Source organism: Strix uralensis, chromosome 3 (genome assembly GCF_047716275.1).
Source record: "Strix uralensis isolate ZFMK-TIS-50842 chromosome 3, bStrUra1, whole genome shotgun sequence".
NCBI lineage: Eukaryota > Metazoa > Chordata > Aves > Strigiformes > Strigidae > Strix > Strix uralensis.
In genome coordinates, this window is record NC_133974.1 from 64,076,398 (window position 1) to 64,104,386 (window position 27,989).

The following is a 27,989-nucleotide window of genomic DNA, read 5'->3' on the forward strand; positions in this document are numbered from 1 at the left end:
GTCATGAAGTTCCTAAGTTGAGTTCAACAGTCATGGAATTTATGATAAAGAGCAGAGAAAGATATTTATATGCAAGAAAAAGCTGTTATATATGCAAGCTTCCCAGTTTGTGTAGAAGATAGTGTGGACCTCAGCACTCCTGACACGAATGAGGATTTTGTGAAAAGTCATAGGGAGCAATGGACAAACCACCATTGGGGAACACTAGTGTATTACTATTACAATTTTAAAAAGAAAAAGCAGAAGGTAACAACAATGAACAAAATTGTAATGGGTTTTCCAGGAACAAAGTGTAGTCCTAAACTGATGAATGAGGATTTGGCCATTATAACTACAATAGCTCTCTTAGATGAGGATTGCCTCTTTTTTTCTGTTGGATCAAATTGCAAAGCACTTGAATGCTACTGGTGAACTTCTGGAGCTTTTATGAAGCATATGTGTCTCCTAAATTTATCTATGGAGAAAGAGGAATGTTTTGCTTTTTTGTTAGCACTGTCACATAGTATGAAATCTGCCTGTTAGAACAAAAATGAAAGGTAATAATAAGCTGCAATGTATTAAAATGGGAACTGTTTCTTCTGAAGCTCGGCTTATATCCATGCTAGTGGTTTGAGGCCTGTGTTAACAATTCGTAAGGGAGGCGAAGAGCACACTGCTAAACTCGCAGGGTAGTATTGAGAAGGAGAGCAATAGCAAATAAAAGGTTCCTTGAAATGTATGCTCACCTATCCTTCTAGCTCCAAAGGAACCTCAAACTGTGACAAGTACCTTTTAAAAGCTCTGATGATGAAGGGCATTTGGCAGTGTACGCATATACTCGGGGATATCGCTCTATTTCCCATCACTGCTCTAAATCAGTGGGTCCCCGCCTCAGTCTGGACTAAGCCTTGCTGCTGCTGCTCATTTTTATGTGCGTGCATGTACACACATCCCTCTTCCCCATCCTCACAGGTTAGTCTTTGTTTCCTTTGCCATGTTGTGCTGTCTCCACCGAGGCTCTCACTATCAACTCCGTCAGTCATGATGTGGACCCTAGGCCAGACAGCATGCCCCAGCATCCTAGCTCTGGCCTCTGGTGTGAGGAGCAGTGCTTTGGATTAAATTCACCTGTTAATCAATCAGCTCTTCCTCAATGGCTGTGTTTTCTAGAGCGCTGTTCATCTATCCCTGGATTCTCTGGGTGGATCCCATGCAAAACTCTGCACAGTGCTCAGCTGTGGCAGTAGCAGTGCCATAAAAAGTTTAATTCATATTCCTTAGAGAGAAGGGTTGATTCTATTTATACAACCTACTAAAGGCTCCTTTTTTCAGTAGAATGATAACTCTGACTCATTGCTAGCTTGAGAGCTGTCATAGCCACTAGATCTTTTCCTGCATTTTCTAGTTCCATTTTACCATTCTCTGACTTGCAATTAGCGTTGCCAGAGAAACTTGCACTTATACTTTCAGAATTGTATCCTGCTTTTTTCAGACCCTTGTCACAAATTTCTGAAGCTCTGAATTCCAACCCAGTCTCTCCCAGTTTAGTATTGCCTGCAAATTTAATAAGCATATTCTATTCTGTAATCCAGTCCATTAATGAATAATTTTAGATCTGTGGCAATTTTTTTTGTGGAGTGCTTCAGAGATCCAGGGATGTGATTTCTAAGACATGTCCCTTTTTTCCCTTGTATTTTCATAGTTGATGAGGTTGTGAGAGCCAGTTCTGCGTCATCAGATGTGCAGGCTTTGTTATAAAAGATGAGTACAATTAGGGTTACATTTATAGGGCTATACAGGGCTAAGTCTGTACGACTACAATTAAGATTGTTATCATGACTTTAAAAGCCCTTGACTACAGCATCATCACCTTTTGGAGGTATTTGAAGCTATTACGGTCTCTGTAGTTAAACCAGTGTGGAAACTATGCGTTCTTCAGAAAGATGGTATTTTTACTTACTTGTTTCTGCACTAGATGTGCATGGAGAAAATTTAGAAGAGCTTGCAATGAACCCAAAACCTGTACGGTGGGGAGACAATTTCTATGGTATTTTCTGAGTTAAATTTATTTTTGTAAGAACTCTCACAAAATGTATTACAGCAGAGGTTTTTTTGGGGAAGATGCAGTGCTGAGAAAGATTTTGCAGAAGCCCCTTTCACTAAATGTGATGTAGTAAAAATTGGAAGCTGGTATGGGCTTGGATTCCATGTGCAAAGGTCTGCTATCTAGGGACAACCAGAGCCAATGGGGATGCTACTGGAAATGCCGGTAATCCACTGCCTGGTAAAGTCATGGATCAGGAAATGGATGAATTTTCTGCTATATAGTCTTTCTAAAAATACATTATATTACTTGATTTAATCTCAGGCACTTTTTAGTATAATAATGATGTTGATAACAGCATATTTGGAAGACTACCCAGAGTCACCTTAATATTTCTTCTTCTAGAGCTGATTTAGTAGAATGCATGATACTGGTAACTCTCCTCCAGCCTAAACATGAAGCAAGTTGAGAGATTTCAGTAAAAATCAATGCTAAAAAACTGAGGAAGGTACTAACATGCAGAAACCCAGAAAATGGTGGATTCAGACTTTGGTTTTTGACAAGATCATTTCACAAGTGTTCAGAACTGATAGTAAAATTTGTAGGTTTTATAAAAAGAAAATATGACTGTTGATTTAAGAAAAAAGCTTTACAGTATTAGCAGGTCCAGCCTGCAGCCCTTTGCTGGCACTTAAGTTCTTCTAGATCTTTTTCTTTACTTCAACAAATGCTTGCTAGGCTTCCAGGCTTGACCCATACTCATTAGGCAACACATGTCACTAACCATGTATCCCATATCTTATTATTCTTTCCATTTCAGTAATAGAAAGTGGTGTTTTCTCTAGCAAGAAAGCATTGATATTTTTTCAAAACTATTATTTGCTTGAGCATACTATGGTTAAAAAAAATGAAATTCAGGCCGTGTATCACAATGTGAACTGTTCCCAAACTGCAAAAATCAGGATGCTGAACTGAGCATTCCAACTTTAAAACAAACAAACAAAAAAAAAAAAACAAAACAAACAAAACCACCAAATCTTGTAGGTTTTGGCCACATTCTGGTTCTTGAATTCCTCACACCTCTAAGTTAAATGTGAAAATTTAAGTTAAAAAAATTCAATCTTCCATGCATGAAACATCTATGCTTATAAACTTCATTTGTCCCTTTCCCCCCACCGCCAGAGTCAATCTCTGACTTCACCTCCCCTTGCATTTCATGTGCCCTCTTCATCCATGGCTTCTCTCTCACTGCTCCAAACCCAGCTCTCCAGCTCACTCCGTTTCACACTGCTATGAAACTTTTATGTGTCTGAGCTCTAATGCATTTTGTGTCCTTTTTCTGACTATTTGTAGAAGTTACAGGAATACTCTTTGCCAATTCCTGCTGCTGCAGCACAGAGTAAACTGTTACCGCTCAGGTCAGGGAAGCGCAAGAAGACTGCTATGGGCTCTCTCCCATGCAGAGGCAAGGGGACCTCTTCTAGTCTCTTGTGGCCGATACTGGAACTGTAGACCTCAAAATTCTAATCAGATCTTCAATTTTTAGGGGAAAATTCCAAGTAATAGAAAACAAAGTTTTCCATGTCTGTGGAACAGTTGGAAGCACCTGAGATCCACAGTGAAATTTTAGCTTGGGATGGGAACCTGTTGATTCCCCGTAGGGAATGAGAGCAAAAGGCTTTTAAGCTTACTGCTTCTGATGGGGCCTTTGGTCTGAGTCACCTACATCTCAAGTGCACAGCCCCACTGTCTGTCCATGTGTGCTGGGTGTGCTTGGTCTCTTGTTGTTTACAGACTATGTCAAAAAGGCTCACGTGGACCCTTATAAGAGGATTTTACTTATCTTTGGTACATTGTGTATGCCGAAAACTGCATCTTGCTGAGCCTTATGCATCCCTGAAAGCTTTGTGGCACCCATGAGGTTATTAGGAGGACTGCTGGCTCGGATCAGGACAGAAAAAATAAGGCAGCCATAAGGTGACCATCTAGCCAGTGGCCTAGCAATTCAGAATTTCACTTGGTTTAGATGACATGGGATATGCATATTTAAAAATCCTGCATTTTGATAACTACTTACCTGACCTTTGTACCAAAAGTCCAACAGGGTTTTGATATTGGTTCCCTTAAAGCTTATGATGCAGGAAAGTCGTGGTACAGATACGGCCAGTAGGTTCCCATCCTGAGGTAGATAAATTTCCAGTGACTTCTGGCAAATCATGTCCTTGGCTTCAATAGTTTTTTTTCAGGTTTTGAGCACATGCTCACTGTCTGAACAGATATGCTTCTATTAAGTTTACAATGTCAGTATCTAGAAGTGTGACCATGCAAGAATCTGATCAGAACTGATCTGCTCTGCTCAGAAGTAAAATGTTACCTAAATCACTAAGTCACTGTTCCTTCAGTGCAGGACACAGTCAGGTGGTTTTAATGCTATGAGACAGCAAATAAAGTGGGATCATGTGCTTAGTTCGAAGTAGTATCTGCACTCCAGCTGACAGTGTCAGTCATGCTTCCTCAGTTAAATGCTGGAAGAAATGCTGCTGTGTGGCTGCTGAGACAGCCAGCATCCTTTAAAGCATGCTTTTTTCTTTAAACAAAGAACCATTTATTTATCTGCTAATAAACACTTATCTACTGGTCATTCTAACAAAATCTATTAACCTTCGTTCTTTTATGGGAGCCATATAGATATCCCTTTGAAGAGGCTTGTTGAGTATTTCAAGATACACTTGCCAAGCAATAACCAAGAAATTGATGTAATTTATGATTGCAGTTTCTGAACTCCCTTTGTGCTGCCCTGTACCACAAAATTCTCACTTTCTGAATCCAAAAGTCAAAGTCTAGTGTGCCCTGTGTTGAGAAATAAAATTACTTTGGCATCAACTCTGGTATCTCCAGCTTCCAACTTTCCTGGGACTGGGAAGCCAAAGAAATCCTATCTCCTCTTCTGTAAATCCATCCTCAACCTAGAGTAATTATTTATGCAAATATTCCCTTATTAAACAATTTGACTCTGTTTCCTGAGGAGCATTTCACTGCATCCTGGCCCTCTCAGGAAACTGTATGTAAAGTTCCTCTTATAAGCTGAGCATGCTCTGTGTTATAAATAATTAAGTTCTGATAAACAAGATCCTTTCACAAGTCTTGTTAAGCTGAAGCCTAAATTAATTTGTACAGAGTTCATACACAGTTGTTCTGCAGTAACATCACCCTTTATACTCCATAGTTGTCCATTTTCGCTCTATAGTGTTGTCTTCCCTAATGTACTGACAAAGAGTTGTTAACCCTTTTCAGCCCCTTTTTTGCTAGGCTAAACAGGTCTGTCTTTGGTGGACACCTCTCGTGAGACTCTTCCTTTGCACCAAAGTCATTCTTTGCACCTCTTCCAGGCCGAACTCTTGTTGAATATGGATAACTAGAATTGTGCACAATATTCCAATTTCCCTCCTGTATGTAAGAGGTGAGTAACCCCAGGGGAGGGGAAGGATGGTGGTTTGAAACAGACAGTGCCTAGATTTCCAGTAAATTATAAACTACAACAATCTTTAATGTTGGCTGTGAACTGCCACTGAAAGAAGCTCTACTAAGAAATTAAAGAGATAATATCTTGTGGATAATAAAGATACCATGTGTCCCATCAGCGTGTGAGCATCGCTGAATGTTTTTTTTCTTTTTAATCAGTCTTTTCGTGAAGGGTGCTTTGATTGCCCCGGGTCTAGTAGAGCTGCTCTTTCCCTCTCTTGGCAAGTTCCACCGGCACCAGTTTCTCTCTGCGCTGGGTCACCCAGCACAAGGGAGTCTTCGCGTATTTCCTGGAGAAGCAAAAAAAAAAAAACCAAACCACAAAGGTTTTGCCATCGAAGACAGCCGGCACACCGCCCTCCCGGCTACATGCGCTGCCACTAAGAGCCCGGCTGCCCAGCAGGACAGCTGCGGGGGCCGAGCGCACCCCGGTAACAACCCCAACGCCCCGGAGATGCTCCGCGGCGCTCCCGCGACGGCCCGCGCGGGGGCGGCCCCGCCGCACGCTCCGCCCGGGGCTCCCCCCGGGGCGGCCATCCCCGGTTCCCTCCCCCTCCGCCTCCCGCGGGGATTTATGTCTTTCTTTAAAGAGGAGGGAGGGGAGGGCAGCGCAAACTGGACCAGAAACGCCAATTTCTCATCCCGCGAAGCAGTGACCGCCGCGAGGGAGAGCCCGGGGGCTCCGGCAGCACAATTAGCTCCGGGCTTTCTGCAGTGGGATAATTGCTCTTAATTAGCCCATAAGAAACCTCCTTCAAACCCGGCTGAGTTGCAGCATACCCTTTAGAAAAAATATTCTCTGGTAATCCTAAAAACCCAAATACAGGATGACCCATCATGGCACTAGGCTGTTCACACGTTAACTACTTCCATTGTCAAAAAGGATGTGTCTTATTTTCAGTTGGAATATTTCTACCTGTGCCTTCAAGCCTCTTTCTCTGGGCATCATTTGTCTTGCCGGCAGGCAGTGGGGAGAGAGGGAAGGAGTCTGCCTTGCCCCGCCAAGCCCAGGTGTGCGGATGAACTGGTGGGTGCTGCCTCGCCTGTAGCAGTGTGCCACCAGCTGTGGTGAGGCCTGACTCTCCCCCCAAGCAATCAACCCTGCAAAAACATTGTCTGCTACATTGTTTCCCCTATAATTTCTTTAACCTGTTATTCACTATGCTGATAACTTCTGAGATGAGTCCAAAAAAGCAAACAGCTGCTGTAGAGCAGCTCTTTGAACAGATCAGGAGAGTGCTGCATTTAAAAAAAAAAAAAAAAAAAAAAAAAAAAAAGGGCTGCTTAGTTTTTTCTATAGCCAAAAACAACTGAAAAGAATGGGGGCAGTAGCAAATGGATAGTCATTTATGGTCAGTGACACCTGCCTTTGGAGATTGTAAGTAAACAGCATGCATATCAGCAGACTGTTTAATTCTGTTCTCCAAACTGATGTGCTACTTTTGTTGAACATATGCAATTCCAAGGCCCACTCTCCTTCTGAAGGATGCGAAAAGACAGGTAGAGTCAAAAGACACAAAACCAGTCAGAATGGGTCATATTAAAGGAGCAGGCACATGGCATTCATGTCACCAACACTCTCCCTTTCATTGCTCCTGTACCTTTTTTATGTGGTGAGGTGGGAACACAAAGCTTACACTGGAAGAACCTTTTTTTGGGTATGAGCTCATAGAGTCTACAGAGCCACAGGACTCAGTAAATGCACCAAAAAATGCACCAAAAAATGCCCATCTAGAAGAGCTATCAAAACTCACATGAAGCCTTGAAGTATTTGAGATAGGGCCTCTCCCCTTCCCTTTTTCTGCATGCAAGCCAAGTCAAACAGCTCTAAGTGTGAGAACATAGTTGACCTGCTCTCGGGGAGTGCCAGTCAGAAAAAGTCCTGGGGAGCCAGGCCTGGCTGCAGGCGTTCTTCACAGGAGTGTTGGAAACCACCATTCCTTTAGGACCAGTCCTTCAGCACCAACAAAATGTTTGCTTGGCCACCGAGATCAATATGTACAAGCTCAAGCCTTGAGAGAATCTGATTTTTCCAGGAAAAAAACAACGCGGTTTCCTTTTTTTTAGCATGTGGCACTGAAAGGCTTTGTCCCTTTGCCACCTGTGGGATGTGATCACACCCTTGCTTGGTACTTACTGTTTAGCTAATTCCATGGATATTTGCTCCAAAGAGCATCCTTTTGTCTCTGGTATAAACACAATAACAAAAGCCAGGGATGCTAGGCTCATTACTGTGTAAATGAAGCACACCGAGGACAAGCCAATGAGCTCTACAAAGGAAAAAAACATGTATTTTTAAATTTTCAAATACTATTTTTTTTTCTGTGGCTGTATTTTTCTAGTATACAGCCCCTAATGCACAGGAGAAGTTAGAAGGAAGCTAGGCTGTTATTGTTGGCTCATATTTTTGTGCCTGGGCACAATTTGAAGAAGAAGAGAGGTTTTGCTTTTTCTAATACTCCTTATGAATGAAAACTGATGAGACCATATTGACCCATTTAGCATGAACCTACTGATTTATTTTGCTTGCGGTCACTCTGGATGAAAACAGTAGTAGCCATTATTACTGGTTTGTGCAAAGGCACCAGAGGTCGCAAGTGCCTTGAATTTCCACCCGTGTCTGGTTTTATTGCACATTCTTTCACGGAGCAAAACCACACATTTTTCACACTGTTGCAGTTGTCTCCAGCAGATCCATCCCATCTGTCAGTTCCTAGCACTTCCACTGCAACTCATGGGTCCTGCACCAGAAAGGATCCAAGAGTGAACTCCTAATGGGGCCAGCCAAGAATCACAGAATCATAGAATGGTTTGGGTTGGAAGGCACCTTAAAGATCATCTAGTTCCACACCCCCTGCCATGGGCAGGGACACCTTCCACTAGACCAGTTTGCTCAAAGCCCCATCCAACCTGACCTTGAACACTTCCAGGGAGGGGACAGCTTCTCTGGCCAACCTATCGCAGTGTCTCACCACCCTCACAGGAAAGAATTTCTTCCTTACATCTAATCTGAATCTACCCTCTTTCAGTTTAAAGCTGTTACCTCTTGTCCTATCACTACATGCTTATAACAAGTCCCTCTCCGGCTTTCTTGGAGGCCCCCTTTAGGTACTGGAAGGCCACTATAAGGTCTCCCCGGAGCTTTCTCTTCTCCAGGGTGAACAACCCCAACTCTCTCAGCCTGTCTTCATGGTAGAGGTGCTTCAGCTCCCTGATCATCCTCGTGGCCCTACTCTGGACTCGCCCCAATGCTAGTGGTTTTCTGAGCCTACAGTCCAGGGGCAGGTAGGTCCTCAGGCTGAAGCATGCACTCTGCAGCCTCTGGAAAGCAAAGCATGTACAAACCCCACAGGCTGCTGCAACCTCCTTAGCCTTTTTCCATGCTAAAACTAAGCCAGACAGTTGAGACATTTCTCAGTTGTGTCGTGAACTAAAAATTGCAGCTGAAGCTGCTAATCCAGCTGGTATCTTCTTCTTCAGACACCTAAGTGTAGGTATTGCTGTCCACCATGACTTCCACATGCATCCATCTGAAGACAGAATTTCCAATTCTGCCTTTCTGCCATAGACTAGGAACACACATTTGCTTGTAGTTACACTTTCATAAATCCAGATTAGACCCAGCTAAGCCAACAGAGTTACTGTGACTTTACATTCATGGACGCTGAGACCACAATAATGGCTAGGTGTGCATTAACAAATAATGTTGCACGATAGGAGGGGACCTTGAGTTGAAACAGTTGATGCTGAGGACCTGAGGTCTGCACTATCTGTTTTTGGGGACATTTCCTTAGAAACAGGTCTAGTCTGGTCCAAGGACTAAGCAAATGTTGGCAGCTGGAATGCATTCACTGTATTTTCAGCACATATTCTCCTCAGAATGAGACTGGAAACTAAAATTTGCAAAACTTCTTGTGAAATAAAATTAGAAAAAAAGTATTTGCCAATCAATTAATTTCAACATCAGCATTTAACCTTTTCCATTGTTTATTATCACATTATAAGTTACTATATGGTAGTCTACTTTCTCACATTAAAACTTGAAACATTTTTACCGTACAAAGACACCTCTTTCTAAAGGAAATTTTCTTGAAGCCAAGATATTCCTGTTAAAAGGAATTATTTCAATGGGATTGTCTTTAAAATGTTTGATCAGAAAAGCTGAGGTCTGATCTAGAGCAGAACTTCCATTGACTTCAGAAGATGCAGGACTAAATCCTAAATATTATGTATTTTCAAGTTACTAAGGCAATGGCTTTTTTAAGAGCTAGGCTTCACAGCCTATAAAATTGATGTGCAAGGTGCTCTGATAGCCAGCAACATGAGGCTGTAATTACTAGCACAAACTTAGAAAGATAGAGTGGAAACGGTGAAGTTACACTAACAAACAGCATCTAAATGGAGATCTAAATTTGGCTCCTGGGGCATCACAGCTGCAATTTTAGCCATGTTGTTTGTATGGGGAAGATTTGTTTTGCCCAGTAGGAGAATATCAGCTTGGGAGGACACAGAGAAATCTTACCAGTTACAGTCAAAAATGTCAAGGAGATGAGGAGATTTATACCCCAGTTCATGCTAGATGTCAAAGCCATGGCCCGTCCTCTGATCCCACCAGGGAAAATTTCACTCAGGACCAGCCAGGACACTGAAATAGAAGGAAAAAAAAAAAATGTTGTCTTCAAAAGGATGGCTTTCCATGCTGTAAATTTAGATAGTCCATGAATTCAGGTGAGGCCACCTGAAAGAATAAGGTGATTTTTAGAGACGTTGTTAGGTTTGTGTGGGCCAAAGCCCCAGAGGACTGCCCATGCTCTACAAGGAGCATGGACAGCAGTCAGCATCACCCTGGGTCATCATCCCTGCCTGGCACCTGAGAGAGGGACGGGTGGCCCCAGTGGCACCAGGGCAGTGCCAGCGCACACAGAACCAACCGGGGAAGTGAGCTCTGACTGCACGTCTGTGTATGAAAGGGAGCTCTGACTAAATAACTCTCAAGTGACATAGCACTAATGGAAGTGGGGCAGCAAACCAAAGTAATCTTCAGCCTCGGAGCAGCACTGTGTGTTTATGCCACCTTATAAATCAACATGCCACACTGAAGCGGGTTTGCTATTCCAGCTCTCCACTCCATATAAATCATATTGCTGAGGTATAAATGAAGAGAGAGGGCCTGGTTTTTGCCTCCCTCATATGACACCACACCACAGGTGATCTAAATGCTGGTGTTGCTAGCCCACAAAAACAAATTCATACACAAAGACCTGGCTGTGTAACCACCTTGATAGCAAGAGAAAAAAAGAAAAAAAGGAAAAAAAAAGACACCACATTTCTGTACCATTCCTGGTTATTAGAAAGCAAAAAAAAAACCCAACAAAAAAAAGCCCTCTTTTTGTTCATGAGCAAGATGTATGAGCAAGAGGTTGCTGCATGGAGAGGTTATGGGTTAGCAGATGACCAGCACAAGAGCAGAGAGGAACATGTGGGTGAATTGTGTTTTCAGACCCTTGGACGTGGCCATTATAAATTACTCCTCTGTGATATTGTTTCTGCAAAATGACAGATGCGAGTATCCTCAGGACACTTGCAGTGGGCAGCCTTAAAGTTGCATTTTAAAAATAGGCTCCTGTAAATGTGAATGTGTGTCATGCTGCAATATCCCTTCGGATACTTGTAGGATTCCTGTGTGACAGTGCTGGCAAAGGTAGAAAAGAAAAAAGTGCTGTGGAAGGAGAACATAAAGGACCAACTGAAAGGGGAAAGAAAAACCCCGAGCCTTGAGTCCACAGAGCAGATTTGAGCAAACTCTAGATTTCTTTGTACCACAGATTTGAATTCAATAATGTTCCCTGGAGCTGGCCCAGCTATTTTTTTTAAGGAAAAATATAAAGTGCTCCAGTTCCACAGTGGGAGTGACCTGGCAGAGTGGTGATTTGATTCCAGAGAATCAAGACCACACTGCGTAATGGCCTAACAAATGGCCTAACACTGTTACGCATAGTCAAGTGGCACACAGTCATAACACAGCCACCGCGCCTAACAGCAGCTGTAGAGAGGCTTTTTTTCTTTTTTTTCTGGCTTGGATCACAGCAAAGTTTAATACACTTGCTGCTGACAAGACAAACGTGGCTGCACAAATGATTATAAACTAAGACTGGCAAGGGGGATATTCATAGCCACGTTAGACAGGATTAAAATAAAGTTTGAAAGAGTTCAAACCCACTTTCTGCTGGGCATAAACCAGCATCCAGGAATAAACTTTTTCTGTGGGTACTTTGGTCTGTGTTTGCTTCTTCTAGAATCTTCTTTTGTTCAAGCAACTTTCAGTGGCTGCTCAGAGAGGCACCGAGCAAGGACGATCGAGTCCCGTGTCCTGACATGGCAGCCCTGCCAGGCTGGGTGAGCCCTGAGCTGGGTGAGCCCTGAGCTAGATGACCCTCAGCAGTGTTACAGGCACTGGGGGACAGCTCATGCCACAGCTGAAGTGTGTGACACTGCAGCAGCTCCAATACCACGTATTTTTCCAGGCTAACTACAATTTGCCTGGAGGTTTGAAACATTGTTTTCCTGTTAAGAAACCAAAATACTTGAGGATCTGCATCGGTCATGATAGTGGTTTGCTGCTCTTATTTCAACCAGTTATTTAGTTCAGACAGATCCCGCCAACGCACCAGATATGTTCATGTTTGCTAATGGTAGCTACTTCCTCTGGCATAGCCCTGACCTCTCTTTAGCTAGCGAGGAGTGGATAGGCTTATTCCCTGCGGACAAAGAACAGTTGTAGAAATCTGACACTTTCTACAGTCTGTTTATTCCTTTCCCCAAGCTGAGGCAGCGATAACAATCGATTCTTTGCTTTTAGCACTTCTCTGGGATTGTTTTTACTATTTGTACCTTTGCCAAAAAGCAGCAGCCACTGTAGGTACGGTGGGGATGGAGCTGGCTCCTGGGAAGCCAGTAACTAGGTTGAGGCTCCCATTCATAATGACTGCTGCTACCTTGTGCACTGTGTGCACACAGCGCTGCAGAAATTTAACCTGCACGCTCCCAAAGTCACCCCAAAGTCACCTATGAGCTCTGCCTTCACCGGCCTAAGCAGTGCCATTTTGTTTCAAAAAGAGAACAATATTAGAATAAGCCTGTTTTCTATAAAGAAATTAAAAGGACAATCAGGGTGTTTCAGTGGTGTTATGGAGAATGTTTAAATTACCTGATTAGAGGCTTAAAGTACGCATACAATCAAATAAAATAGAAAAGAAATAGCTCAGCACAGATAAAAAACTGAATGAAGAAAGCTGTTAGAAATAGAAATATGCCTTCCATAAACATGTACCCTGCGTCCAAACAAAGAAAACACAGTATAATTGCTGAAAAGTTACTTGCAATACAATCATCAGGCAGCCAAGTATTTTCAGAGTCTGCTGGCTGAGAGAACAAGAGGCCAGGGATGGAGGAAGTGACACATGCCAGCACTGAATAAAATGTTCCATGGGGATGCAGGAAGGGGTCACCCAGATAGACTTCTGTACCGAGCTGCTGGCTGGAGCTAGGATAAAGCTAAGTAAGCTGGAAGAAGGAAAGGAGGGTATGTACAGTGTTTTGAGGCAGAGTTGTGCAGTTTTTGCTGAGGAAAGCCATGTCTCTTTGAAAGAGTTAAGGAAAGCCATGTCTCTTTGAAAGAGTTAAGGAACAGGGGGATTGAAACAAATGAGCCACTGTGCTTTTCAGTTTCAGAGAGCTTTGGTGAACTGTCATGGTATAGAAGAGAGGGTATTCATATACATCAATAACTACTTGTAATAGGAAACAAAGGACAAGGCCAGTTTTCACAGTGGAAGATTACTAGATCTGCTCAGTATATTTCCAGATCTCTCAGAAAAGGGAGGTGAATGCCTGTGCAAAATTTACTGATCGTACAAAATTATTTGGGATGATAAAAATGCAGAAGGATCATAAATCACAACAGGATCTCAAAATATTAAGTAATTTGAAAAAATGACCCATAAAATTCCTTATCAACACATGCAAAGTAACACATAAGGAGAAAACCAGCCACCAGTACCCACACCAGCATGCCAGCACTGCTTGGGGCAGAAGTGCTGGAGACTCCCTGGGCAGTTCAGGGACAGCATCAACTCCCGCGAGGCAGAGGTCGTGGATGCAAACAGAGGCTTGGCAATTATTAGGGAGGAAACACTGAATGTACCACTGACATGCCTGTTGAGACTCTGTATTTGTCACGCTGCATGCAGATTTGGTCAACTCAGAACTAGATGAGCCACAAAGAAAGGTGTGCAATGGGTTTTGCAAAGAGCAATTAAACAGACAAGGATTCTTCAGTTTAGACAAGGTACAGCAGAGGGAAACAGGGATGAAGTGGAGATGAACAAAGGAGAGGTTTTCCTTACATTTTTAAAGACACAAACCAAGAGAATCCAAGTGAAGTTACCAGGGACAGCTGTTAGGCGAGGCGGGAGGATGTGCTTTTTCAGACAATGTGTATTTCAGCTACGGAACTCACTTTCACAAGATGCTTCAGATGTGAAAAAATATTAGTGAGTTAAAATGATTAAATGCTGGGTGTTAAAACATTATTTCTCTGAATATGTGGAAAAAGATTCATCAAGAACTGTTGTTCACAGTAGTACAAATAAATCCCCACCATTTTTCTTGAAGTTCTACAGATAGGCAGAAGGACATGCTGTGCATGCTGCATGGGCCTTTTCTTATGTATTTTCCCTCAGCATCTGTTACTGGCTATTGTTGGAGTCAGGGTAACAGATTGATTGAGTGGCCCTTTTATTTGAGGCAACCTGGCCAACTTAATGAGCTTTATATTTGGGCCATAAACAAAGAGTTGTGTCAAACCCTCATGTGATTTCTTCCTTACTTCCTTACTTTATAGCTATGCGGTAAATAAAAAAATAATTTAAAAAAAGTAACAGACACCAGAGAAGCAGAGAAATCTGAGAATATCTGAGAAATACTGTGAGCTTGAGGGTATTCAACATTCAAGTGAGGTACATGAATTAAAAATGTCCTTGTTTTGACCTTATTCCTGCCAGGAGGCAGAAGCAAATTGGAAGCTGCTCAGCAGCTCTCATTAATGAAATATTAGATTCCCTTGGTATTCATTTGCTGCTTAGCATTTTTTTCTTTTCTATACCTGTATTGCGTGAGATCAAGTTCTTTATGGTGTGATTTAGAAAGCAGCTGTTGCAATACTTGAAAGAATTCAAGTTTCTGAAGTATAAACTCTGGAAAAAGATTAAGTGGACTTACAGCTTAGGAGGGAAGTAGGCAGAAGTATGTAAGACTTTGAAAGGGAGGACTGAGTTGTTAGCAACACGAGGTCCAAGGGAAGATAAAGAAGGGATTATCCCACCAGTAATGCAGGCCGACCATCTAAGAACATGTAACAAATTATCAACGTCGGGTAAGGATGCAAGCAGGCCACTGCAAAACTGCCATGAGAGGAAGGAAGTCAAAGGACCTGACTAATGACTGGCTTTGTCAAGACCAGATTCTTTTCCTGGCTTATGAAACCCCACAGGTTTTTCATTTACCTGATTTCTGGCTCTGCAGGTTATTAACACGAATAGCCAGATGGCCAACTACTTCTCACAAAAGTCCAGCTTCAGTACTGGTTTGCCTTAATTTCAAAGGGCATGTTGCAGGGGATGGCACAAACCTTCACGGTGTGCATGGTGATGAGGTGTGTACCAGTGAGGGCGCGCAGCACTGGGGCAGAGCTGGGATTTGGCGAGGGGGGTACCTGCTGCTGTAATGCACCAGCACTGTCCTGTCACTGCTTCCAGTACCCACAGAATGCAGTCCCTGTAGAGGCTCTCACAGCAGCTCTAGTGAAGGAAATCTGGGGGGCTGGCAAAAGTGAGGGATGCTTAGACTGGAAAGAAGAGAGGATGAGAGGGAGTTTGTCCTTTTCCAAAGTAGGTAAAAGAGTTATGACGCATTAAAAGTGAACTGAAACTCTGTCCACGGTTTTGTGCAAGAGGCCAAAGCAAAGGATCGCCACTGGTTAAATCAATGACTCTGCTTAATGAGAGCCATTTGTCTCTCTGGCTCTGCCCCATAACGTGAGACTGAAGTGACTGCTCAAAATTAATAACTGGCAAATACGGAGGAAAAGAGCAGCTATATTGCTTTGGAGAGCGTGTAAGCCTCCAGCAGAGTGCCAACCTGCCAAGGGTCAAGACAAACCCTGTGTGTGCACATTAAAAAGAGTGGAATTGCTCTATTGTCGAGAGATAGGGGAGTCAGGAGAAGCCTCAGCTAATCTAACGCCCCTGGCTGCATCCTGATCTCTGCAGGCAAAGGCCATATATACCTCATTCTACTGCTTCCAAGGCACTTCTCTCAGAGCAGCTTTATGACTACTGGTTGAAAGATACCTGATAACCACTGATGATCCAAAAGGAGCTGATGTGGTGTGGCAAATCTTAAATTATTTTTCTTTCGTTCTGGTATACTACATTTAAGTTTCTAATGGTTAATCCTTTAGGCCGACTCCTTGAAGTAACATATGTTAGGACAAGTGGGATTTAATACTTTTATCTCTGAGGCTGTATCAGAGTACACAAAAATTGTTGTCCAGTGTTTGTACTATTTGCATCACTATCAGATAGACAGGCTGAACACTCACATGCGCTTCTTTAAAGAAGCTTACAGTGGGCCATGGAAATCACCCTTCACTCACGTCTTCTCCAGTTCACGTTAGAGTGGCAGGAGGGTTTTGGGAGAAGAGACTGTGAGACCAACACATTACCTCTTTCCCCTGTTTTCTGGGCCACTTGAGAATGAAGGCAGTGAGATATACTTCACCTCTGATTTTCCCCAGCCATCCTTCTTCCCCTAACCTTCTTCCCCCAACCTTCTCACCACTGTGAGCCTGAATTTTAACGCTTTTTTTTTTTTTTTTTTTACTATTGAATTTTTCGTCTCCGTGAACTTGGAAAAAGTGTAATGCCTGGTATGGATTTTCCTGTTTCAGGCAAGCTGTTCAATATATTCTTAAATCTGTTTTCAGTGATCTTCAATTACTGTCCATTTTCAGCTGCAAAGAATAGTCACAAACAAGAAGAACTTTCTTACAGACATTGACTCCCATCTGAAGGATTACTGGGCAAGAAGTGATAAATATATAAGGATCTAGGAATGGTAGAATTGTCTTAGTTAATGTGATTTGTGGCCCATCTTGCCCAATAACAGTACTCTGCAGCAAACATATCAGTAGAATGCATCATAGCTTTATGTAGGCAGATATGTAATAGTCTGTACCTCTTTTCAGGTCCCCTAATAGAAGTTGATTTGAACTTACGTATGAGATAACAATTCTGTTAGCAACTGGATTTCTTATCCACTGTGTCTCTCTCTCATCCTTTGTTATATAGACACTCAAACTGTCCCATCAAGACAGAACAACTTGCAGGGCAAGCAGAAAGGAAAAAAGAGAGAAAAAGAAAAAATTAAAATGAACTTTCAAGGGAGAATGTGCTTATTATAATAAATCTCATATTGCCATCCAAAAAAGGCCTTTTAATTAAAACCTGAAATGTGTACTCCTGTTTGTAGGTGTTTATTTGTTCAGAATATTGAATCCAGGATAATCCTCTGAGGCATTTGCAGAGGAATGACTACAGAAGCCAGAGGCTCTTATTCACGAGGAAGTTGTGTTTGAATTAGTTCAGATTATTACATATTTCACTTCTAAAGAGATGGAGAGGAGAAATTACCCAGCTGAGTGGGGTAAATGAACCTATTTTTCCAGTATCCAAGGGCTAATGTTGGTCCTTGAGGGGATGCATGAGAAAAAAACTGTTGGGACACAGCAGTTGGGGACAATTTAAGCCTTTGCTCTTGCAAAATAGAGATCTGTGCATATGTTTTACAAAACTCCCAGTGGAAAGGATAAGCAACCTTTTACAACAGTGACTTATGTAGTGAGAGGCCTGCTCTGATCCATTTTTTTAGGTAAGTCCCTTGCTGGTCACTGTGGTTCATGCTTTGCTTTGGTTGCTGCTGGAGGGAGGCAGCCAGGATGAAGGTGTGAAGGCTCTGGGTCCGCCCGCCACAAAGTGTCTTTTAGTTCTCATTCTTTCATATGAATTTTCTGCACTTAGGGTTGATTTTCAATGGCAACAGAAGCTGGGTGCCCTCCTGTGTCCCCTTTCTCTTTGAGAAAATCTTCCTGGCTTTCCTTCCAGAGCTCAATGTGACACAGAAACTGAGATGCCATGGGGAGAAACAGTCTTCACGCACTGCCTTGCCATCCGGCCATGCTCTCTGCACTTTGGCTGCCAGTCTGCACCTTCCTCAGCAGTGGCAGTAAGTTGCGTGATTGCACATTTTTACCTTCTGCCATAATTATTTTCTCATACTTTATAATACATGTTTTAGTTTGATGATGTTTACCAATGAAATAAAATACTGTCTTTGCAAGTCCTACTGACAGTTCTAGCTTTTGCACAAAGCTGGCTCGGGATCAGTATGCCTCTAAAAAATTACTCCCAGCCCTCTCTCCCAAAGGAAAATGACATATGCCCTATAAACTTTTCACAGATTTCAGTGTCACAATGATCTTCTCACCCAGAACTTGGTCAAGGAAACAAATGCAAAATCTTTCACTGTCTTTGATATGATTATCAGAGGCCACTATTATTTACTGAATGCTTTAATGCAACACTTGACCTACAAAGTGAGAAGGGCAAATTTGGCTAATGATAGGCAACCTTGATTATCATATGAAAGCTTGTACAAGATGGTATGCTAGACTCACTTGACAGCGCACCACTTTACAGAAGATAATGTCCCTGTGGAACAAAGGAGGATTGTTAGGCCCGATTACTAGTTAGAATCACAGCGATATTCATTCTCTAGATTTTTTAATAATGTGAGTTTGGAGGTAAAATGCTTTATTTTAGCCAGTGGCTACTAACTAATCTGAGACGAACTTTAAAACTATGACTAACTTTAAGCACACATATTCCTCTCAAGCAGCATCTTTGTGTCAATAGGTTTATTAACATACACCTATTAGTAGAGAGATTATATAATCCAGAGCACCAAATTCAGAATATTGACTCAAATTGCTGTTTAAATGGAGCATAGTATGCCAAAACACAGGTAGTCCTCTACCTTTTCTAGGTAGTTCTTGAAGGGCAAATTTTGTGCTCAGCAACAGCAGCTTGAACCACCATCGTTGCAGAGACACAGAAATATTGGCTGGGGCATGGTGTTGTCACTCCCTCTTTTCACAGTACCAAGGGCTCTGTCTTTCAGAAGGCAAAGAAAGCCCTTGGCCTCATCTGCCAAGACTTTCCCTCATTCACACACTTAAAAGTAAAGTTATGAACAGAAACACAGATGACAGCGAAAATGACATCCCAGATTTCAGGTGTGCACCTCAGTTTAAACCATAGTTTAAATTCAGTCTCACAGTTGAACAAGGATATTCTGCTCTTTGCAAAATTGTGTCCTAAAATAATTAAGGAGACGCTCCCACTGATGTTGCCATGTCTTACTACTAGATCAGCATTTTTTTCCATATTATGACTTTTTTAACACCTAAAAAGCCTCCTAAACTTGTAGGTTCTATCAAGTTAGATAAGATTAACTTGTTTGGCTGGTATTTTAGTGAACACCTCCTGCAATTGGAAATCCTGTAACTCATCATCCAACTATCCAAAAATATCTTAAATTTGCTTGCACTTCACTACTACCAATCAGCCTGTGAAAAGGCAAACCGATTCTTGGGTTAGTTGACGTGTTAACAAGGGGCTTCAGATAAACTTTGTCTGGGGCAAGGAAATAGGGAGAAGTGGGCAATTCACAATCCTTGCTTTATTTTTCATTTTGGCATGCCTTGTCTTTCTACTGCAGCTTGGTAGTACAAAGAGAGTCTGAAATAAAGGCCACATGAGGCACCATTTGCATAGCACAGGAATAATGAGCTAGATAAATACTAGAAGTGTCATATTCAAATCACATGAATGCATGCATTAAAAGATGATTCAGTACACATGAACAGTGCTAGGAATCTTGTAATAAAATAAAGAATCCAAGATAATTTTTTAATTAAATAAAATAGGACTTTCTGTACTGATCCTCAGTGCAACATGCACATTTCCAAGGTTTATTATCCTGGTTCAGATCCAACAAAGCATTTAAGCACTTGCTTATTTTTGAGCACTTGATTTAATCCCCACCACTATCTCCTTTTCCAGACTAAACCACAAAACAATATAAAATTGATGCCGCTCATTTCTGTGAAATTTAAGTCCAGGCCACAGCTGCTCTGCAAAATGTAGAAGCTCAAATATCAAAAAAAAAAAAAAAAAAGCACTGCAAACAAATGTCATGCAAGGCAATGCTGAGCATGAATGCCTGTTAACATCAAATTCATGTGCACTATAAATTAATACAATAACTGCATGCTTTGTAAAAGCCTGAAATACTGCTCTAATGTCAAAGATATTGATGTGAATTCTAGACAGACCTATCTTTTACCAGTATTTTTCAAGCTAGTGCAAGGTCATACAGTTTACAATATTTCAAAACACAGGAACAACCAACTAAAACTATGGGAGGGTCAGAATTTCCACACTGACAGTGTGCTATTTCCCCCAAGATTTTTCAGTTTCAGGTAGAACATTTGATGGCCAAGATTAAGTCCAAAAGCATTTTGGGTCAGAGAATAAGCAGTCTGATGTAATCTGGATCATAATGGTGGCAAGAAGTATGACCACTGTAATCGAGTCCCTGGGCTGTTCAGTGCAACATGTGAAACCAGCTGTTCTGGGTTTTGTTACAGATGCATTTAGTGACTGAGGTGAAAGACACAGAAAGGGTTCTGCATTTAACTGTGCTAATGAATCATACTTTAACTCAGGTAGGCAGTTAATCTAAGAATCACAGGAGCAAAGTCAAGGAGACTAAATTTGTCTCCAGTGTAATTCTCTGGGCTTTAGGGAAATGTTCCAGATCTGGGTTTTAGCTTGCTTAATCTGATGTAATACATAAAGACAGACCACCACAGACCCCATAAAGTTCCATAAGAAGGACAAAGATGGACTGAAAGAGGGATTTATTTCCTTCCTCACCTCCATGGATTTCATTTTTCTTGTGAACCCTTGAGCTTTCTTCCATCCTCCTTGATCCTTCTTGCCTGATCCTTGTTCCATCTTCCCCACTGTCCCCAACATGGGTTTAAGACTGCATTTGAACTACTTCAACAACTTACAATAAGATGTAGACAAAACAAGTGGGCTTTTACATGGGAATAGAATAGAATAGAATAGAATAGAATAGAATAGAATAGAATAGAATAGAATAGAATAGAATAGAATAGAATAGAATAGAATAGAATAGAATAGAATAGAATAGAATAGAATAGAATAGAATAGAATAGCTCAGTTGGAAAGGACCTGCAATGATCATATAGTCCTAAACCATGTTACATGTGGAATGCTATCACACAGTCTAATTTAGCTTCCTGATCACCCTAAACTCCCTCAACAGCTAGTGAGGAAAGGAGGGCTGCACCAAAGGAGAGGTCAAAGAGCAGGAGTCTGAAAGCCACCCTTAGGTGGGGAGAATATTCCTCTTTGTGGATTATCTGAGGAATCTGGCTCCCGCATCAGTTAAATTTCCACACTTGTTGAAACATCTGTTCCATTTTAGGTATAAAATAGCTCAGTTTTAAAACAACCATTCAATCTGATATAAATTTAACTCCAGTAGAGTCAATATGGCAAATCTGCCCAGGTTTAAATTAGAAATGGACATCTCTCATCCCAAAGTAGTCTTTCATCAGTAGAAACTTGCTCCTAAGATTTGCCCTCACTAGAGGCTTGCCTTCACTGACTTCCCTGCATGGGTTTTGCTCCTCACAGGGCCAACAATGCACACAGAGAGCTCCCACAGCAGCCAGATGGTGCATCACAGCAGGGCTTGTTGGAGAGTGTAGTCACTGCATCTTCTTGGGGGTACCCAGGCTGAGGGACACGAAGCCACAAACCCAGGTCCCTCATGTGGGAGGAATTTCATCAGTGTGAAGCTAGTAACCCAAGGGCAGTCAGAGAAGACTTTCCATGGGTATTTAATTCCACTATTTAACAGGTTTTAATCAATACCAAAGTACTGCCAGTCCTACAAGCACCCACTCACAGGAACTGTGCTTCGATGGGACTATAACAGCTATTTGGAAAAGCAGGATTTGCAGTAAGTTCTAAATACCTCCTCCAAGACCATGTTATGCACTTATCTGTCGACCACAAATATGTTAAAATACTTTTTAGACTTTGTATCTGCATGGATTGGTATATGTGGTATTTTTTGTGCCAAGCCCTGAAACAGAAGACATTTCTCCAACTGCAGACACTGATCTGCCCTGGGTGTGTTGTGGCCACAGCTGTGTGTGTGCAAAGCGGGCTCTGAGTGCTTGCGGACGGGGTGTCCCTGCAGCTCCAAGAAGTCCCCTGGAAGAGGAGCCTGTGATGGTCTCCAAGAGAAGAGCTCTGAGAGTTTGGCCATTGGCTTTGGAGAGCTGCACAAAGCTGGTGGCTGCTCTAGGACATGCAGTAATAGGTTGGCCTAAACACCTTCAAACTTTATGCATCTAAATGGTTTTGAGGATGATTCATGTCATGAAACTGCCCCTCAGTCCCACTTGTAGGTGCTTTTGTTGATTTGCATCCCCACACTCAGTATGAACTGCTGTGATGTCAGTGTAGCTGATGTGATTTGCACCAGCAGATTATGCTGAAATTTATTGGTCAACTGCCTAAATGCCTTTGCAGTTACACAGAAACATGGTTAAAGGACTGACAGAGGAGGAAGAGCTCTTTTGTGCAAGGCACCAATGCCATACATGCAGTCCAAATGCAGGCATTCGACCCCCCCCCCCCCCCGCCCCAATAAAAATGTTACCCATTCCACAGCAAAACATCCCCCTGATGTGCATGGATCCCCTTGAACTGCACTCCCACAGTATGTGTAAAGAGGTACTGCTCAAGTCCTGTTTTGCTCACTTGCTTTTTACTTGCTAATACAAATTCAGACTGGGAAAACATTATGTTCTGTTGGGTCCAGACTGGATTTGCATTACTTTCTTCTCAGCCTTGGACTTGTTGGACTCCCTCTGATTTTACTTTGATAAACAGGATTGCTTCCAGGCCACACTGCAACCCTGTATTAATGTGTATGGTGCTACTGCCTCTCTTTTGGCTACTTCTTGTTGAGATCACCCAGTGAGACCTCCTCACTCAGGGGATATATAAGAAAATATGGAGGGAAGTTGTCCCTATTTAGTCTTTGATCTTAAATGGTGCAAAAGGAGATGATCAGGGCAGAGAAGCATATCTTTGGTAATGGGTGCCATCTGACATCTGAATCTGAATTTTGTTCGTCAGGTCCATGAGGAAAGCAGCAGGTCTCTGGGCACCCACTCTGTTTCAGAAAGGCTAGAGATGCCTCACAGTTGTTAATCAAGAGAACTCTCTTGCACATGCTCCATCCAACCCCAAGAGTCCCACATTTACAGCCTTATTTTGGAAAATAAGTCTGATACTCCAGGAGTTTGGCTTTCCTGGTTCAAACATCTCAAAATGTTGTACCACACAACAGTGATGAGTGAAGGAGATGACACCTCTTTACAAGAAAGGACAACAATTTTTTGCCTCTCAAGTGGTTTGAACAAAGCATCTGGCAAATGACATGCTCTGCAACTCTTTCAGTTAGCTCTGTGTCATTTAATAAGTGGTCATGCATGGTCATGACCCTGACTGGAATTTCTCTGTGTGTCCTTTGTGTTAAATTAATTTTCAGGGTCACACTGAGCTTTTAGCTTGGGTGATGAATTGGTGATCTACCTCCACACTGCACTCATCTCATTAGCCTGCACTCACTGCTCCCTGTGTAAGACATAGCAGCATTTCTGCGAGGCTCAGATTTCTCCTGTCCCCACCTCCCCATACAGCAGGTTTGAATGCCTCTCCTTGCAAACATGCACTGAAAACAATGAAGAGCCCCTCTCGCACTTCTCACCCTTCACATGGCAGCCAGAGAGAAGCTCCTCTTGGACTCTGCAGGCATCTTTCCCTGGTGAGAACAGTTGATCCTTGTTTGACCTTTCTGATATACAGGCAAAGGTAACTCAAAACAAGGATGGGTGTTAAGTCCCCTTGGCTAATAACTGCCTTGAAACGCCTCTGCAAACACCGCTGGAGAGATGGCATGTGCTGTTCTGTGACGTGATGCAATGCTGATTTGTTGCACCTACAAAACATCCTCATAATTGTGTGAAATTGAGTGTGAAGAAGCAGTTGAATTGCAGTTCATCAAACATAATTAATCTGAAACAGAGCAACAGAAATACTCCTTTTATCTTGCCTAAGGGTTGATGATATGGATACAGAGCACCTCAGAATCAAAAAAGTGACTAAGCAGATGCTTGCTAGTCTGATGAATTCTTTTATCATGCAAAAATGGCTTTTATCTCTGTCTGTTTTTGAGTGCTCATCACTGTGCTGCCTGGGTGCTTTGATAAACAGCAATAAATATATTTAGCATATGTTTAGTTCATTAAAAAATCCATCTACTTCATGTAATTTGGAGACAAAAGAGAAACAATGAAAAAATACAACATTTATTAATGTCTGCTATGCAAATCTAGACTGTAACTAGCTCTTTGACCAGAATCCCAAAAAAAGGACAAAGAAATTTTTAAAAAAGATGATAGAGCTCAGGTTGCATGATCTCCCCTATAGAGAGTGTGCCATTTTCCTAATGCTGCTACATAGACTCTCCTTTATCCCCACAGAATATAATGCAGCATGGACTCAAAATGAAGTGGGTAAAATAAATAAAGGGAAATAGAGCAATGGAAATAAAACGAAATAGACCAAAATAAAGGGAAAAGAGCAAGATCCTTTCCCCTCTTTGTCCAACAGACACATCTCGAGCACCACCTTCACCTTAGCCAGCAGGACAGGCAGATATTGCACAGAGTATGAGAATTTTAAGTTGAAAATATAGTGGTGTGGGGGTTACAGTGCTTCTGTCCCCAGGTGCCTGGGCATAACCTGGTCACAGCAACCAGTGGGTGCAGCCTCGATGCCTCCCTCCTGTTGCAGAGTAGACAGTGACTAACGGTCTGGTCCAGACCACAGACAGATTTAGAGATGAATAACATAAACATGTTAAAACTGTTTATTTTATATAAGGAGAGGGGCCCAAGTTTTATCTTTACACTAAGAAAGGTACACTGAGGATAAGAAAGCTAGGCTTTTAAAATACATTCAAGGATTTGGACTCCAAGAAGCAGATGTTGAAGGCTGCATATGAGACACAAATCATAACCTTGCATCCAAGACTATTTAACCACAACAGAACCTTCGAAGATTCCAACACTCTCTTGGTTCTCTGACCCTTGCATTTTCTATACATTGCCAATTTTAACTGAATAGTGTACTTTTAAAGGCATGGAACTGTCTTGAAAGTACCTACCTGCAATTTGAAATACCTGTATCTGTCCTAGACCTGGCCTTCACATGCTGCGCAAGCTCATCTGTCAGTTTAAATTGCCTCACCATGGCTTTATAGTACATGACTGGAGCTGAGATGGTGCCTGTTCTTTCCATTTGCTGTTTAAGAGCATTTGTGCTCTTAGTCAAGAAAGAGGTCAGAAAACAAGCGCAGGCCTCAAAGACTTCTTAAATTAGCCGGCAATCACACCTCAGTTTCTGTAGCCCTCCAGTAAGTAGACATCATTATCATTAACTTCACATTAGGCCAACTCAAATGACCAGGAACCCATTTACAGTCAGGTCAACAAGAAAGCAGCTTTCAACAGGAGACCAAGCCTGAATGCGTGCCCCTGCCTTGAGGGTCATTAAATGTGTGTTTGAAACACCCAAGTAAAAGCTCAAGTAATATTTTCTTTTCAGGGCTGAACCCCTGGTTTTGAACCTATGTCATCGAAAGCAGAATTCAGCCCCAAGATGGTCTGCGAGGGAGGGAGCAATGCTGCAATAACACAGTCAAGCTTGCTGCCCTGGCAATGAATGCTTATCTCACGCCGCTCTCCCAGTGAGTAATGTTTAAAATAAATAAATACTGCAGGGGACTTGCTGTTAGTGCAATTGTTGTGTTGTATTCTTGTGGCAAGCTTTTTATCATAATAGTGCAGCAGGAGCACAGTGTGTTTGCAAGGCAAGTTTGAGCCAGGGCACAAAAGCATATAAAGACTGTTAATAAATAATGGACTCTGTGCGTGTGGGTTTTGCAGTGTGGCTTTAAAATATCAACGCCTTCAAAGTACAATAATATTTAAGTGCTATTGAAACAAAACAAAACAAAACAAAACAAAATGGAGAGATTTAATTGCTAGGCCCTGGGAATGGCAGACAAGTTCTCCTCTGGAGACAGCGGGAACCATGCAAGTGTGATGGCAGGTAGTGGCAATAATACTACAGTTTGCTCATGAACTATGATACCTTGAATGTCTTTCTTATATCTGAAGACTGTTATATAATCAGGGGGCCAGATCTTCAGTGAGACCCAGGCATGCTAGCATTTCATGGATTTGTTGGTGTCATACCATACAGAGGTCTAGAGCTTATAATTATCTTGAGTTTATGAGTTAGTAGCAACAAATGCCTACATCTTAACCTTCACAATGTAAGGACACAAAAGACTACAAATAGGAAAGATATCCAGGGGCCCTATAATTTTGCTGTACAAAGCTCACAGCAGTTCTTAACTTCACTGAAGAGGAGCAGCTAATTTCACTGAATTGAAGGGAGATTAGGCCATCAAAAAAAGTACGCCCCAGGCTCTCCAGGACTGTCTAGAACAATACCAGCACATATTAGGAGAACACACTGCTTTGCCCAACTTGGGAACTGCCAGATGCCAAGCTGGGCATGTCATCCCAGCACTTAATCCACTTGTAAAAAATCATTACAAAGAGTTAGAAAAATGAAACACTTACTTGGTCCAAGACCTATGGAAAATGCAGCAACATAAACAAGCAGGCTGCCCAGTGAGAGCCATTTCAGGACAACAGGAACCTCCCCACTTTCCATGTGAGACCCTGTTGTGCTTTTGCCTCCTGCCAGGGCAGTCCTGTTCAGTTCTTCTGTCCTGGCAACATGTGGGCTTTTCTGCGCACCAAATGACAATCTTTCTGGCGAAGCCTTGCTAGAAAAGAGGTCCTTGAGACTCCCATTGGTGACGCCAGTGAGGTTTCCTGGTCTCTGGAGAAAGAAATCCTCTGGAGATTGGCTTCTACAGACGTTGGTGAAATTCACATGTATGTTACGGTTCACTAAACCCATAGTGACCAGCGATACTGCCATAACAGAAGAGCCAATACACAGAAAAGTTTTACTTCCAACTTGATCCACAAAAACCGTGGCTGGGACTGTGCTGACCACTTTAACCAGTCCAACTCCAGTAGAAGCCAAGCTGGCAGCTTCATTGCTCTGGAACCCAACTGACTTCAGAACAGTTGATGCATAAAATAAAATGTTGGGTTGCCCAGTTGTTTGCACAAAAAAGACTAGAGTGAGTCCTACCAACATTCGGGCCCTCATGTTGTTTTTTGAACGAAACAGGTCCAGGAAACTATACTGATGTTCATCTTTCAGAGAAGACTTGATCACAGTAAGTTCTTTAGTAGCATCCGATGTCTCCCGTAGCTTCTCCAGTACTTTTCGTGCAGCTTCATCGTTATTTTTCATTACAAGAAACCGAGGACTTGGAGGAAGGAAATACATGGCAACAGCCTGCAAAGCACCTAATGGAATCACAAGGCCAAACATGTACTTCCATCCATGAGATATGCTGGCAAATGCATAATTTGAAATATAGGCAAAGAGAATGCCTATCACAATCATGAGTTCATTTAATGATACGAGGAGGCCTCTTCTGTGCTGTGGGGCAATCTCAGCAATATACACACATGTTGCAATTGATGATAATGATATGGAAATACCTATGGCAATCCGTCCCACAATAAGTATTCCATATGATTCATAGGGCAGTAAAATCAGACTCCCCAACACAAGTAAAGAAGATGCAATTATAATAGCAGGTCTCCTTCCAAATCGGTCTATCAGGAATCCACCAGTAAGTGATGCAAATAAGGCCCCAAAAAGCAAGGAACTTACAACGATTTCCTGCTCTTTGCAAGACAGTACTAATATGCTGCTCATCTGAAGAAGAGCTCCAGAGATAAGGCCCAACTCATAACCCATCAGAAGTCCACTTACAGCAGCAACAGCAGAAGATAAAAAAGTAAATGTTCCACAGCCTGAAATAAGAGAAAAAGCACAAAAAATTGAAAGTGTGACTTCTGCAACATTCTGACAATTAAGAATAACTTTATTTGATATCCCAGCCCAAAAAATCTTTTTGTAACTTTCAG

The 27,989-nt window shown here is 42.1% G+C and overlaps 1 protein-coding gene across 3 annotated transcripts in view; it reads right to left on the minus strand.

The window, feature by feature from the left end:
• Window positions 1-5,538: 5,538 nt before the first annotated feature.
• The window catches only part of SLC2A12 (solute carrier family 2 member 12), a 30,306-nt gene continuing 7,855 nt past the window's right edge, over window positions 5,539-27,989 (minus strand). The window contains exons 2-5 of one of the 3 annotated variants that reach the window (XM_074864779.1): window positions 26,553-27,875; window positions 10,110-10,190; window positions 7,683-7,815; window positions 5,539-5,835 (exon numbers count right to left, since the gene is read on the minus strand). In XM_074864779.1, coding sequence (XP_074720880.1) covers window positions 5,739-5,835; window positions 7,683-7,815; window positions 10,110-10,190; window positions 26,553-27,875 — 1,634 coding nt within the window. In that variant the 3' untranslated portion in view covers window positions 5,539-5,738. Of the gene's footprint in view, window positions 5,836-7,682; window positions 7,816-10,067; window positions 10,191-26,552; window positions 27,876-27,989 lie in introns of all 3 variants that reach the window. The other 2 variants (XM_074864778.1, XM_074864780.1) reach the window with 2 other exon arrangements.